Source organism: Gavialis gangeticus, unplaced genomic scaffold (genome assembly GCF_001723915.1).
Source record: "Gavialis gangeticus isolate Ggan-Ray unplaced genomic scaffold, GavGan_comp1, whole genome shotgun sequence".
Lineage (NCBI taxonomy): Eukaryota > Metazoa > Chordata > Crocodylia > Gavialidae > Gavialis > Gavialis gangeticus.
Window position 1 is genome coordinate 44,848,186 of NW_017729004.1, and position 13,633 is coordinate 44,861,818.

Here is a 13,633-nt window from a genome sequence, read left to right on the forward strand (position 1 = left end):
AGGGGGGGGGGGGGGGGAAGAAAATACAGGCATAGCCAGTTGGCATGGTCACTGCCATCCACCTTCCTCAACAAAAAACTCATTAGTTGTCCAATTTCAGCTAGACAGCTCATTTTTTATATTATACAAAATTTTATGGTTTTACTTATTTCCAAAAGCCACCATCCTGAAAAATAGGAAGATGCATAAAGCAATAAAATGGCATCAAATGCAAGTATAGTCTGATTATTTTTATTCTCTGGATGCAAGATTAGAATCTTAAAATAAGTATGATGAGTCTTCTGGATTTAACCCCTTGAACTAAAAGGATTGGTCCCAGAAAGAATTGTGAAGGTGATATTAAAAAGTACAATGAATTATAAAGTGTTTTTAAAGGAAAATGTAAAAAGGATTTGCCTTAAAACCATCATGTGGAAACCACTTTGCAGAAGTTATCTAATCCCAACCTACCATCCCTGTTTAGCTAGCCATGAATCATGTGCATCTGCTGCTTGATCAAACATTCAAATCCAAATCAATTACTGACAAGGAAATAAATAAAAGCTTTGCAAGTGGATTCTGTTTATATTCTTTCAGAGAGGACATGGAATAGATCTTTGGGAGAGGTATTAGAACAGCAGCAAAAAATCTACATCTGGGTCAGTACGTCCAGTTAGAGTTTTGGTAAGATTTTTTTTATTTATCAGATTATGGATACAAATCCAGCAAAAGGCAGAATTATTCTCATTTGAGCATTTTTGTAGGTTGAAAGAAGTGAGCATAAATTATTTTCTTGCCCAAATACGCGAGCAACTTAAGGAGGTCAGGATCAAGAAGGCATGTTTCCCAACATCTGAACATAAATCAGAAGTGCTGTTTGCCTTTATTAAGTAAAAGCAAAAATTGATTCCAGCATTTCAAAGTAGTAAAATCTATATCTACTCTGAGGCCCCAATCATCCACTGGCTGAATGTGGAGGTGGAGTAGTGAACCAGGGCAGATCAACAAGCAGGGTTGGGATCCTCGTGTACAGAGAGCATTGTGGCAACAACATTTGAAATTATGATCAATTTTCTTAGAGACTTACGAGCATTAAATGAAGACTTTGTCTGTCATGGTGAGCAATCTAATCCACCCACCACACATTCAGGCTGAAACTTTCTCTCTACTTTATAAACCACTGTTTTCATTCTTTCATACCTTTCAAAATGACCCTACGGGTACTAAAATTTCTCATGAATAATCTCAGTGATTAAAGTAGAAGCAAGTGACTTCACAGTTTAGAATATGCATTCACAGAAACACCACTGCCTAGCTTTCATCCAGCATTAATAATTATGTTCAATTTCTTATTGAAATTTAACTCTAAACTTCTGGCCTAAACTATCAGTTTTTATTCTCATTTGGAAAATAATTAAAACCAGAAAAAATTCTGGTTACTATTTTATCCAAAATTTCACTTTTTCATCTCAGACCATACAAGTACTTGGGTGAAGAAGCTTTTGGTACAGCAGCAAAACCATTACATGTTCTTATTTTTAGTACAGTTGGTTTTTCTATTTTCTATACTAAAACAGTATAAGACTGGCAGATAATCAATTCAGCACTTTATTAAACTCATCCCAGATATGGACTTGCCTGAACCCCTTCTGTTTCTAATACCCTCAGTCTCTTACAGACTTTTTAGCTATGTTTTCACATTTAGCTAGAGAAAGATTGCCTCTATACAGCATTCTGTCAGCGTAAATCTTGAGTTACTGTTTTGTTTTTGAACTCCAAATTAAATCCCACAATGATTCTTCTGTCTCCTACTCTCCCCTGAACCTGTCACCTGCATAGTGGGTTTATTGGCTCTGGGAAATAATATGACAGAACCTACTGGAGAGAAGAATTCTAACTTTGTTTTTGTTCTCTCAGCCTCCTAAGGCTTTTTCCTGCATGTTGAAGAACCATTGAGCTATCAAATAAAATCAGTACTTGAATTTTTTTCAGCTGTCAGAACACTCTCTCTTTGTTGCAAGTAAATGGGCAGGTAGACAAAACAAAAACCCTGAGAGCCACAAATCTGAGTCTTGATTTTCCTTATTTGATTAAGGTCAGGATTGGCTCTTATATTTCCAGCACTAGGTTATATATGGGAATGCAAGTTGGATGTTATGTAGCACCCAATGATATTTATAAGATGCTGCTTCTTTTAGAACTCAAGGAGCACGATCAGAATTAAGGCAGGCAGATTTCCAACATGAAAATAAAATTACATCTGTCGCCTCTGTTATCATTTGACCAAAATTTTAAAAAAATAGTTTAAACAACAATATTTGGACAAGGATTTAATAGTTTTCAAAGAGAAAGTGTATCATCTCATAATTAAAGTGGAAACAGAGCTGCTTCATGGCAGTCTTAAACAACTTAATCCTGAGCCCACTCCCACAATTATGGAAGTCAATAACAAAAATCCTTCTTATTCCAACAGCAGCAGCTTTGTTTTCCACACTGCAGTTGGTGATAGAAGTGCAGACATGACTTAAATTAATTTAGAAACTCGCCCTAAAGAAAATATCTTCTGAGGGACATTTGCAGTAGATGTAGTAATATGAATTGTGTTCCTTTATAGCAGCACACTGCAGACATTAGCAACTGAACCACTGTGAGCAGGTACCCTATGTATTGTTGTCAGTCAAAGGCAGAAAATACCAATATACAGAAATCCCTTACTGCTGCTTGCCGATGAGTATTGGAGAGAATCCCATGGATTTTTACTTTGTCTTTTTCCATTTGGTCTATGTTCACCCACAAATCCCGGCTGGTAGATTCAAATGGGCCATATGTTCTCGAGGTATAGTAATTATGATCCGTATCCTCCTGGGAAAAAAACCCACAAACAAAACCAAATATAGATTAAAACAGATGTTTTCCAGACATGTATAAAGTTTACCTTTAAAATATCTTGAAATAATAAGGCTAACTGTTCGTTAAAGCAACAGCTGGGACTAAATTGATTCTATAGGAAGTAAACTAACAGGAAAAAGGTATAAAACATAAATCAATTACAGAAGATTATTTTGTTTTTACAACAAATAATACTCTTCCTCATTTTCTCATGTTATTTTCCAGATATAATTTTAATCTTCCCCTACAAAGTCAAATGTATCGCTACTGTAAATACTTTACTGAAATCTATGGTGAAATGAATGCTGACTGTCAAGTGAGTAATGGCTAGTGAATTCCCTGTGACAGCTGTTCTGCTTTAAAATAACAGCAACAAGCAGTTCTACTTTCAGTTAATGCCTTTAAAACAATGGCATTTTTAAGGTGCTCTCTTTTTATTGACCTGCTTCCTACTAGAATGCCCATGGTTAATGTAGAAATTGTTCTTTGAAATTTATGCTTTCAAATCTCCACACTGCTTTTTCATTTTAAATCTGCATGGGTCCTGTTCTACTCAAGACGACATCTGAATGCTTCATGGGAAACTTAGGAATCAAAGTCAGGTGCTTGTTAGAGGTTTCCAGCCCTACATCAATCTTGTCTTAATAAACATTTATTTCTTTTCAAAATAAGAGATAAATATACATATGAGCTAAAGGAAATCCCCCAATTTTTGCAGCTCCTAAAATGACAGTACATAATGTTCATCTTTAAGCAAAGCCAAAAGCAAAAATACATGTGCTTAAGTTTAGCTTTATTTGTATATGCTGTTAGCCAACGAAGTTGTACAGTTTTCCTACCAAAGTGGCATATCCCCGATGCTTCACAGAACGGTCTGGAAAGACTTAAAGTACATATTTCCAATTTTTCTATTATTTTAATAGAACACATGATTTCCAAGACTTTGGAAAGTAGCTGTGCACATACCTTGAGACCTTAACTGGTATCTCAAAAATACTCAAGTTGAGTAGCAAAGAGCAAAATTACTAATCACTTCTGAAACTCTCAACAAAGTGAGCAGACTTTGGCACCCACTTTAATAAGATACTTTGGACTAAAATTATTGATGCTTCTAAACACTTTGAGATCCTCCACTGGAAGACTTAATAGATGCATGCTATTGACCTTATTATGGGGGAAAGAGATACCTGCTAATGAATCTTGTCGCATACAAGTTCTGCACCATAGCATACAATTCAATCACCCTTCTTTGGATGTCAAATTCTGAAATCACTGAATGCAATGGAGTTTAAGCCTCTGCCTCAGCTAACAGGCAGAATCTGGCCTGTGGGGCTTTGCACATCTCCAGAAATTGAGTGGCAGGAGAGTGGTGGCAGCATTAATTGCCATAGCTTCCAGAACCATGGCAATTAACACTGCCACTGTTCCCCTGCAACCAAATTTGTGGAGCCATAGAAAGCCATGTGAGCTGAGTGACAAGGTTTGCCCAGATTGCCCCAACATCTGAAGTCAGTCTGCAGCTGAATCTGGCATGTGGGACCAGGCTGAATCCCCATGTCATACCTTCATATTGACCACATGCTGGACCTGGCCTGCAAACTGGCCCCACACCATGCAGGGCCAGGTTAAGCTGCTGACCTAATATAAATATTTACTATATAAAATGGTATAAAAATACAGCAGTCTTCAAAAGCTTATCCAAGCTTTGATTAAAAGATGGCCCATACCCTGAAAAGCTTGCCATGTAAATTTAACATACAACCAGTAGGAAAGAAAAGAAGAATGTAAGATCACATTAACAGTGAAAGTGATACCTAGGTTGTGTAGTACTTTTGATTACCCACATTTTTTTCAATAGATGGGAAAACTTGGACATACAGGAATGGATTCTAAAGGTCATACAGGAGGGCTAACAGTAGTGCCAGAAACAGAACCCAGGATGGCTAGCAGGCTATTGAAAAATTATATCATCAGATAATATATATATTATCAGTATTGATTAGTTTTCATTGTCATCACCTGTTATTATAGGCCATTTCACAACTAAAGTCATTTCCCCCCCAGAGAGAATAGTGGCTTTATGGATTACTTTGGAGAAAGCAAATTGATACTGCATAGAATAAGGTGCTCTTGGGAGAAATGAACTAATGGGAAGTGGAGGTTAGTATTATAGCCATAATAGAGGGAATGTTTTCCAGGGCCTTATAAATAAACAAAATATGCATTCAGCATGATAGGGAAGAAGCAGTGACTCAAAAGTTATGGTTGTAACAGGTCAGATCAGTATTAGCAGTCATGTTTTAATTGGGCCCAGTGCAGCTCAACTGGGTGTCAGGAAAGCTATTTATTGAGAAGGAGACTGAAATATTTAATAGGGTATAAGGGTATGGGTGACAGTTTTGGTAGCTAGATGAAGAGAAAAAAGGACAGGTCTTAAAGAAAACAATAAAGCAAGCAGCAGCAAGATGTGGAAATGAGCTGGGTGTAAAAGTCTAGAGAGACATTAGATTGGAAAAAACACGTAAACCATGGGTCCAAGTTACTATACAACTGTGGAGCTGTAAATGATAAAAAAAGAAATTAATGGAGCTGGCTTCCAAGATTTTCATTCCTAGCCTTTTCTGTGAGCCTTTCCCCCCTCTTTACAAAGAAACCAAAGTGGTAATTTAAAGATTTCACAATATTTTTGTACTTGTAGATGTGAAACATCCTGTGTAGATGGATACCTATGCTTACAACTGAAGATATTACTTAACTAAAAAAAAAAAAAACTTTATAAGTTGCTAATAAATGCCTGGCATTAAGGTTAAAGAAAAAAATGGAAATCAGTAAAAATGAAGCTGAATTTGACAGTGCTGCTAAAACCTGTGATAGCTGCTACCTAGTGGATGTTTAACAGGAGGATGAGGGAGAGGAGGAAAGGGTTGGAAGAAGTGGTGTAGCATAGGAGGGGAGAAGGGGACACTAGTCCTGCTGGGAGGGGGGTGGGCAAAATATAGATAGCCAATCATCGATCCTCTGGATCATGGTGAACATGGAAGAGGTATAGTCAAATGCCTGATGAATCCATTTGTGGCTGACAAACCCAAATTTGAGAGCAACATAGCTTGTTACAAGTTTCACAGGTCCATATGCTGTCTGAGCTGGAGTCCAAGTTTACAGCATGCTGCTTTCTTTCTCACTTTACTTCCATCTTCTGGATCAAATCCACTTCATGTTAGCTGTATCCAGTGCCAGATGTTCCCTCCAGACCAGATGGGATTCCACATGCTCCTCCCAGCTTCATGTTTATGTTGAATTACTTCATATACAATATTGCACACATCATGATACCATGCATGTTGGTCCTGGATGCTTCAGTACCTGTGTGTTTGGCATTTTGTCTTCCTCCTTCATTTTCAGGATCTTACATGGACATCACACATGGAAGCTGTTCAGTCTCTTGCTGTGTCTAGCATAGGTAGTCCACGTTTCTGAACCATAAAGAAAGGATGACAGCACACAAGTCTCGTAGATTTGCATCTTCACCTTAGTATGTGTCTGTAACAGAACAGCTGCTTTTCCGATTCCGTTAGTTAGGTCTTGTAGGTTGTAAACCACATCCAACTGGAGGGTTTGGTGGCAATGTGGTGGGACTATTTGTGGCTAGGTAGCTCTTATAAAATACAAAAACACTGCAAACTCCAGAGTAAGGTGAATTTAGGGACGTCTCAAAACCCTAGCCCTCACTGCCTTGTGGATACTCCTGGGTTGCAAAAATAAAGACCCGAGCTACAGAACTGGCTGCTGCCAAGGTGCCAGCAGCACAGCCAATCATACCTGCACCATCTGCCCCTGCAACCTAGGATATTAATAATCCAAGGTACTTTACTTAGCCAGAAAATGAACTTCTCTTTTAATTTTTTCTCCTTTGTGCCAAACTGTTGTAAAAATCAGAAAGAATTAAATGAAGAGGCCTACCCCTAGGTACAATTGGGACACAAATGCATCCTCCTGCCCTAAATGGTAGCAAGGACCAGTATAAAAGAGTTACACACCTGTGTTTCCAATTTTCATCTCACATAAAACCACGGAGGTCTCAATACCAAAATATATTTACACTAGAGGAAATTATACATTTCAAAGTATGGGTAAAATGGTCCAAGTATGGCCTACAGAGAGACTCATCATCATGGAGAATATTTAGGGCAAAAAATGGTTCTAATCTTGCATTTGTTCAGCCACTTGGACGAGGGGGTAAAAAGCACCCTGTTCAAGTTTGCAGATGACACTAAGATGTGGGGGGATGTGGGCAGGCTAGAAGGGAGGAATAGGCTGCAATTGGATCTGGACAGGTTACAGGGGTGGGCGGAGGAGAACAGGATGGGTTTCAACATTGACAAGTACAAGGTGAAGCACCTGGGGAGGAAGAACCAGCAGCAGACCTACAGGCTGGGGAACTCCCTTCCCACCAGTGCAGAGGCAGAAAAGGATCTTGGAGTCATTGATGCCAAAATGAACATGGGCCGACAGTGCGGGGATGTAGTCAGGAAGGCCAACTGTTCCTTCCGTCGTGCATCCACAGATGCATCTCAAGCAGGTCCAAGGAGCTGATCCTCCCCCTCTGTGTGACACTGGTCAGGCCGCAGTTGGAATAGAGACTAGTTACCTGTACGGTTTTATTTATCAGAAGCTGAGGGATGCTATCTCTTCAAGGCATAGTTGTACTTTGTCTTCTTAGGAAAATATACTGATCATAAAAGTTTTGCTTTACCTGGAAATCACTGTTTACTAATAGTCATCAAAAGTTACACTTCATTACAGTGTTATCAGTTTTAACCAGATTTTTATTCTTTAAATGCTTTGCAACCTTTATGTCAAGTTGTTTCATCTCAGTAAATTTCAGTAATGGAATTTAGGAAGTACCTCCTAGTTGCTTCTAAATTGAAGAGCCCAAGTTTAGTCAAAAAAGTAAAGTTAAAGCTATGGTATCAAAAATGTCATACAGGCAATCTAACCAAATATTCTTCATTTTAAGCAGTGTTTAAATAGCTGCTTGACATGTCAGCAGCAAAAAAAAGGAGGCAACATCTCACCCTTGCAGCAGGTGCCTGCAATCTTTGCCACAACAGCCCAAGGGTGTGCTACTGGCAAACTATAAAAAAAAAATATCACTAAAAAAAAGCCAGCACCAACAGTGTTTTTTTTTTTTTTTTTTTTTTTTAAACTTCCAACTATGGATTACTATTTTATTTGTATCAACAAGCTTCAATGGCTTATCCTTCTTATTGCCTGATTTATGGCCCTATACTGCTTGTATTTGTTTCACAATGCAATCTATTACCTAATAGTGTCTAGATTTATAGGAACACTGCAAAATACTACTAGAATTGATGCCAAAACTTTGTACAGATATTGTATTACATTTATTTCAATAGCCCTTTGAGAAAGAGGCATGGTTTTCTGCAGACTTTGTAAAATCAGTGATGGTATTATAAATACAATGTAGCTATTACAGAAGAGGAACAAACTTTAAAAATATATTTCAAAAGAAGAAAAGCCACAACATGGAAGTAGACAACTTTGGTAGAAAGGGACGGTCAACTCTTGTTTCATTCCATTTCCTTCCGGAGAAGCAGTACTGAAATTGCCTGGAGTGTTGATAGTTTAAATAAGGAGTTTCCTAGTATTCAAGTATTATGATAAAAATATATTGTTGTCTACATTAGGGGTTAGCATCTTTGTGACCTAGCCCCTCCTGGAGGCAGTGCCACAAGTCTCAATCCAGAACAGCCACCTGCCTGTGCCTACTCTTGCCACTGATCCCAAACATCTGTGCAGCCATGGTAAGTGCAGATGCAGCAGAGAAACAGGATTCAGTGTAGGGGAATGCTGGGCAGCATGGTGCAATTCCATGTCGCTGACTTTGTTTGCCAGACTACACCTTCATGGAGTCAACTGAACCTCTTCAGGAGCTGGATCTAGTCCATGGGATATAGGTTCCCGACCCCTGGTCTACATCATCTGCCACAGAGCCTTGTCCAAGTAGTGTGTAAATATGCTGTAGAAGTCAGCTCCCTCATTTCACTAGATGCAGCATATACTAAAGTGTTTCCTATGGATTTTATATCCAATGGTTTTTTCAGCTGGTACTGTACATGGAAAAAAAAAAGCTTCCCTTTTTCTTTTCTTTTATATGAACACTTTATTTGCCACCAATACTTCTTAATTGTATGAGTTCTTGCAACTATTCTACTCTGGGTTTGCCCTCTTCTTTTTGTAAAAGTTAACGTCACATTATTTTGACAAAGGATGTCACCTCATGACTCTTCAAATACTCTGCCCTTCTGAAAAAATCAGATCCAATTACAGTACTGTACAGTATAATTTCCGTTGTAGCGAATGAGTGCCAGCAGTTCTGAATATCAAGGCCTCTTTAAAATTCTTTTTGTTCTTCATATTCAATGAGAAAACATCCATAACATACACTGAATATACAAAATATTCCACAGTATAATCCAAATACCACAAAACCATTTCCATAATTCAGGCAATTCTTCTTCTTCTACAGATAAACAATTTTCATGTAGTACAGAGAAACAGGTAAGCTGTTACAGTCCAAGGAAGCACGATGATCAATGATATTTCAAATGCAAAATAGGTCCAAAATGCATTTAAATTTCTAAGTACATCTGCACCAAAAGAAGGAAGCAAAACAAGAAAGTACTTAAGATTTAAACTGAAGAGAAAAAAAAAAAAACCAACAACTTACATTTGAATGTAGACACCATGTGTTGGTCATATAATCATCACATATGACTTGGTCAGAAAATTTAAAGCAGAGAGATATTGAAATCATTTTGGCATTCTGTAAAGATCTCTCTTGTTAGTATTGGTACATTGTTTAGATATCTTCCTGTAGCACTTTGGGGGAGAGGGGCAAAAGTGCTGAGGGAGGTGACTGATGCAGAGCCACTGGCCATTCTCTGAAAACTTGTGGTAATCAGATGAGGGACCAGACCATAGGAAAAGGGCAAATATAGTGCCCATCTTTAAGAAAGAAAAGAAGGATCCAAGGAACTGCAAGACCAGTCAGCCTCACCTCAATCCCTGGAAAAGTCATGGAGCAGGTCCTCAAGCAATGCATTTCTAAGCACTTGGTGAAGAAGAAAGTGTTCAGGAACAGAGTCTGCATGGATTCACCAGGGGCAAGCCATGCCTGACCAACCTGACTGCCTTCTATGATGAGATAACTGGCTCTGTGGATGTGGGGAATGAAGTGGACACAATATACGTTGACTTTAGTAAAGCTTTTGATACAGTCTCCCACAGCATTCTTGTAAGCAAGCTGAGGAAGTATGGGTTGGATGAATGGACTTTAAGGTGGCTAGAAAGCTGGCTGGATCATCAGGCTTAATGGGTAGTAATAAATGCTCAATGTCTAGTTGGCAGGCAGTATCAAGTGGAGGGCCCCAGGGGGTGGTCCTGGGTCCAGTTTTGTTCAATATCTTCATCAATGATCTGGAAGATAAGATGGATTGCACCCTAAGCAACTGTGCAGATGACATCAAGCTGGGAGGTGCAGTAGATATGTTGGAGGGTAGGGCTAGGATCCAGACAGACCTAGAGAAATTGGAGGGTTGGGGCAAAAGAAGCCTCATAAGGTTCAACAAGGACAAGTTCTGTACTTAGGACGGAACAACACCATGCACAAGTACAGGCTGGGGACCAACTGGTAAAGCAGCAGCTATGCAGAAAAAGGATCTCGGGGTTACAGTGGACAATTAACTGGATACGAGTTAACAGTTTCCCTTGTTGCCAAGAAGCATACTGGGTTGCATTAGTAGGAGCAGTGCCAGCAGATCAAAGGAAGTAATTATTCCCCTCTATTTGGCATTGGTGAGACCACATCTGGAGTATGGTGTCCAGTTTTGGGTCAACCACTAAAGAAAGGATGGGGACAAGATGGAATGAGTCCAGCAGAGGGCAATGAAAATGGTTAGGGGACTAGGGTACATGACTTCTGAGGAGAGGCTGAGTGAACTGGGCTTATTGAATCTGCAGAAGAGGAGACTGAGAGGGGATTTGATAATGGCCTTTAGCGACCTGAAGGGCAGTTCTAAAGAGAATGGAGCTAGATAGTTGTCAGTGGTGGCAGATGACAGAATAAGGAGCAATGGTCTTAAGTTGCAGCAAGGGAGGTTTAGGTTAGATATTAGAAAAAAAAAAAAAACCTCTGTCACTAGGAGGGTGGTGAAGCATTGGAATGGGCTGCCTAAAGAGGTGGTGGAATCTCCATTCCTGGAGGTTTTTAAGGCCTGGCTTGACAAAGCCCTGGCTGGAATGAGCTAGTTGGGGACAATACTGCTTTGAGCAGGGGGTTGAACTAGATCACCTTCCTAGTCCCTTTCAACCCTAATTTTCTATGATAATATAATTAATTTATTTCATTCATAATATTGTTAATTATTGCCTGGAACTGGTATAGTGATCACACCCTGATTACTAAACTCTCTCAAATATGAGATGACCCTGAATTTAAGATGATCCCCAATAATTAGATTCTATATATGGAAAAATGTATAAATTTGGTATAATTTTCCAAGTATGGAATCTAATTATTGGAGCTTTGCCTTGAACTTATTCCCCCTCCTGCTGCTACAGCAGGGAAAATAAATCTTGGAAGGGGCAGGTGGCCCACTTGCCCTCTTTACCCCCCAACTTCTTCCCCCACGTACCATCAAACCGTGCTCTCCCTGAGCATGTAGAAGTGAGGAACAAATTTGAAAACACTAACTTTGAAATAAAGATGCCTGTAGTAACTTACATATATGTAAATTGCTATGGGTACCCACAGACTTAGCACATCCTTTTTAGAAACTGCTCCATGTTTTACTCTATAAATACACTTTTAAGGAACACTTTTGTACCTACTTATGTAGTGAAATTAGTCCAAAGCCAAAATGCTCATGATTTACCATGTAGTTCATTGAGAAGGGACCCAGCAGAGTGAACAGCATTTCAAGCCATGATGACTCCATAGCTCAGCCACAAAGGATTCATGTGCTAATTAGGCCTACTCATGGCTGTTACTTGGGCTGACAGTTATCCACAGTAAAATAAATGAAAACCTGATACTGGATTCAATTATTAAAGAATTAAAGGATAAGATTATAATTAAATGCCATTCAACATATTTTTAACAGGTCTTCTCAAACAAATCTGATCTCAGTGTTTGAGGAGATTACATATTTATTTGATAATATTCATAGAATTTGTGCAGTGTGCAACTCGGTACTCTAGGATATAGCAATTAAAATGGCATTAGAATAAAACGTGTTAAATAGATTAGAAGTTGGTTGACACAGCTCTGAAGAAGTTCTCATGTGAGAGTCACACTGAACAGGTAAGTTTTTGGTGGTGTTTAACAGAAGCCAATAACGGACCCAAAACTTTTCAACATTCTTCATCACTGGTCTAGAAACAAGAAATTCACTACTGATGGAATTAGTGGATGACAGAAAGATTACAGACCTGCAAATACCAACAATGGTAGAGATACAGACCGATCTGGGTCACATGGCAAGCTATATCCATTCAAACAAAGTGTATTTTAATATAGCCAAATGTGAAATTATATGTATAATCTTTGTTTCAAGACACCAGAATTCCCTAGGCATGGCCTATATTTTGAAAAGCAATGAGTCTGAAAAGGATCTGGAGATTACAGTGGAAATACTACCAAATATAAGATCTTAAAATAAGGCTCCAGAAAAAAAAAAAAGCTAGTGCAGTCCTTTGATGTATAAGCAGGGAGAATAATGAGTATGAATGGAAGGGAGTGGGGAAAGTGAAAAGGGGGAGGCATTTTATTACCTTGGATAGCATTAGTAAGATTAATACTGGGACACCGTGGCCAGTTCTGGTATCTAAATTTAAAAGTGGATACTGAAATATTGGAGAGGGTGCAGGAAGAACCACAAAACAAATCTGAGAACTGGAGAAAGTACCTTACAGTGACAAACTTAAACAACTCAGTTCAACTTATTACAAATTCAACTGACAGATGACATGATTAGAAAGTACAAGTATGAGTACAGTATGGAGATAAATCCTGGGTTCCAAAAACTTATTTTAATCTATCAGAAAAAGGCAGATAAAAAGGGAGGAAACTGAGGTCAGACAATTTCAAATTTGACATAATATGCAAATATTTAACAAGAAGGGTGATTAAACAAGTTTAAGGGAGTGAGAAATTCTCTATTTAATGTTTTCAGATTAAGACCAGCTTCCTTTCTGAAAAATATGCTTTAGCAAGTAATTGGTCTTAATACTGCAGTGACTGAGTGGAATTCAGTGACATACATGGCACATCTACACATGCATTTATGTGCCATAATTATGGTGCATTAAGTTTAGTACCTATAACAGGTACTAACTTAACATGTCATAAGTCAGCGCTACTTCACAGTAGCATCAGCATGTCTTTTAGGTGACACTAACGTGCAGTAGACTAATTCTCCTGAGCATTAGCATGGCTTTTGCTGTCATGCGCTAATGTGCAGTAGATTTAAGCTAGTGCATTTGTAGCATCTCATGTAGATGTGTCCACAGGGTATCAGAATAGATGAGCTAGTGGTCCTTTTTGGTTTTAAAACTATAAAAATATTCATTATTTCACAAGGCACAGTACAGTATGGCACTGGGGTTAGTTGGGAATTTCAGTGACACAGATTTTAGCCTGAAAATACTTTTTCATAAAGACTGGGACATTTTATTACATTTT

The 13,633-nt window shown here is 38.6% G+C and overlaps 1 protein-coding gene across 1 annotated transcript in view; it reads right to left on the minus strand.

The window, feature by feature from the left end:
* Nucleotides 1-13,633, minus strand: part of PLXDC2 (plexin domain containing 2) — a 467,547-nt gene that overhangs the window by 261,336 nt on the left and 192,578 nt on the right. Inside the window, exon 3 of the mRNA XM_019508320.1 lies at nt 2,695-2,841. Coding sequence (XP_019363865.1) covers nt 2,695-2,841 — 147 coding nt within the window. The remainder of the gene's footprint in view (nt 1-2,694; nt 2,842-13,633) is intronic.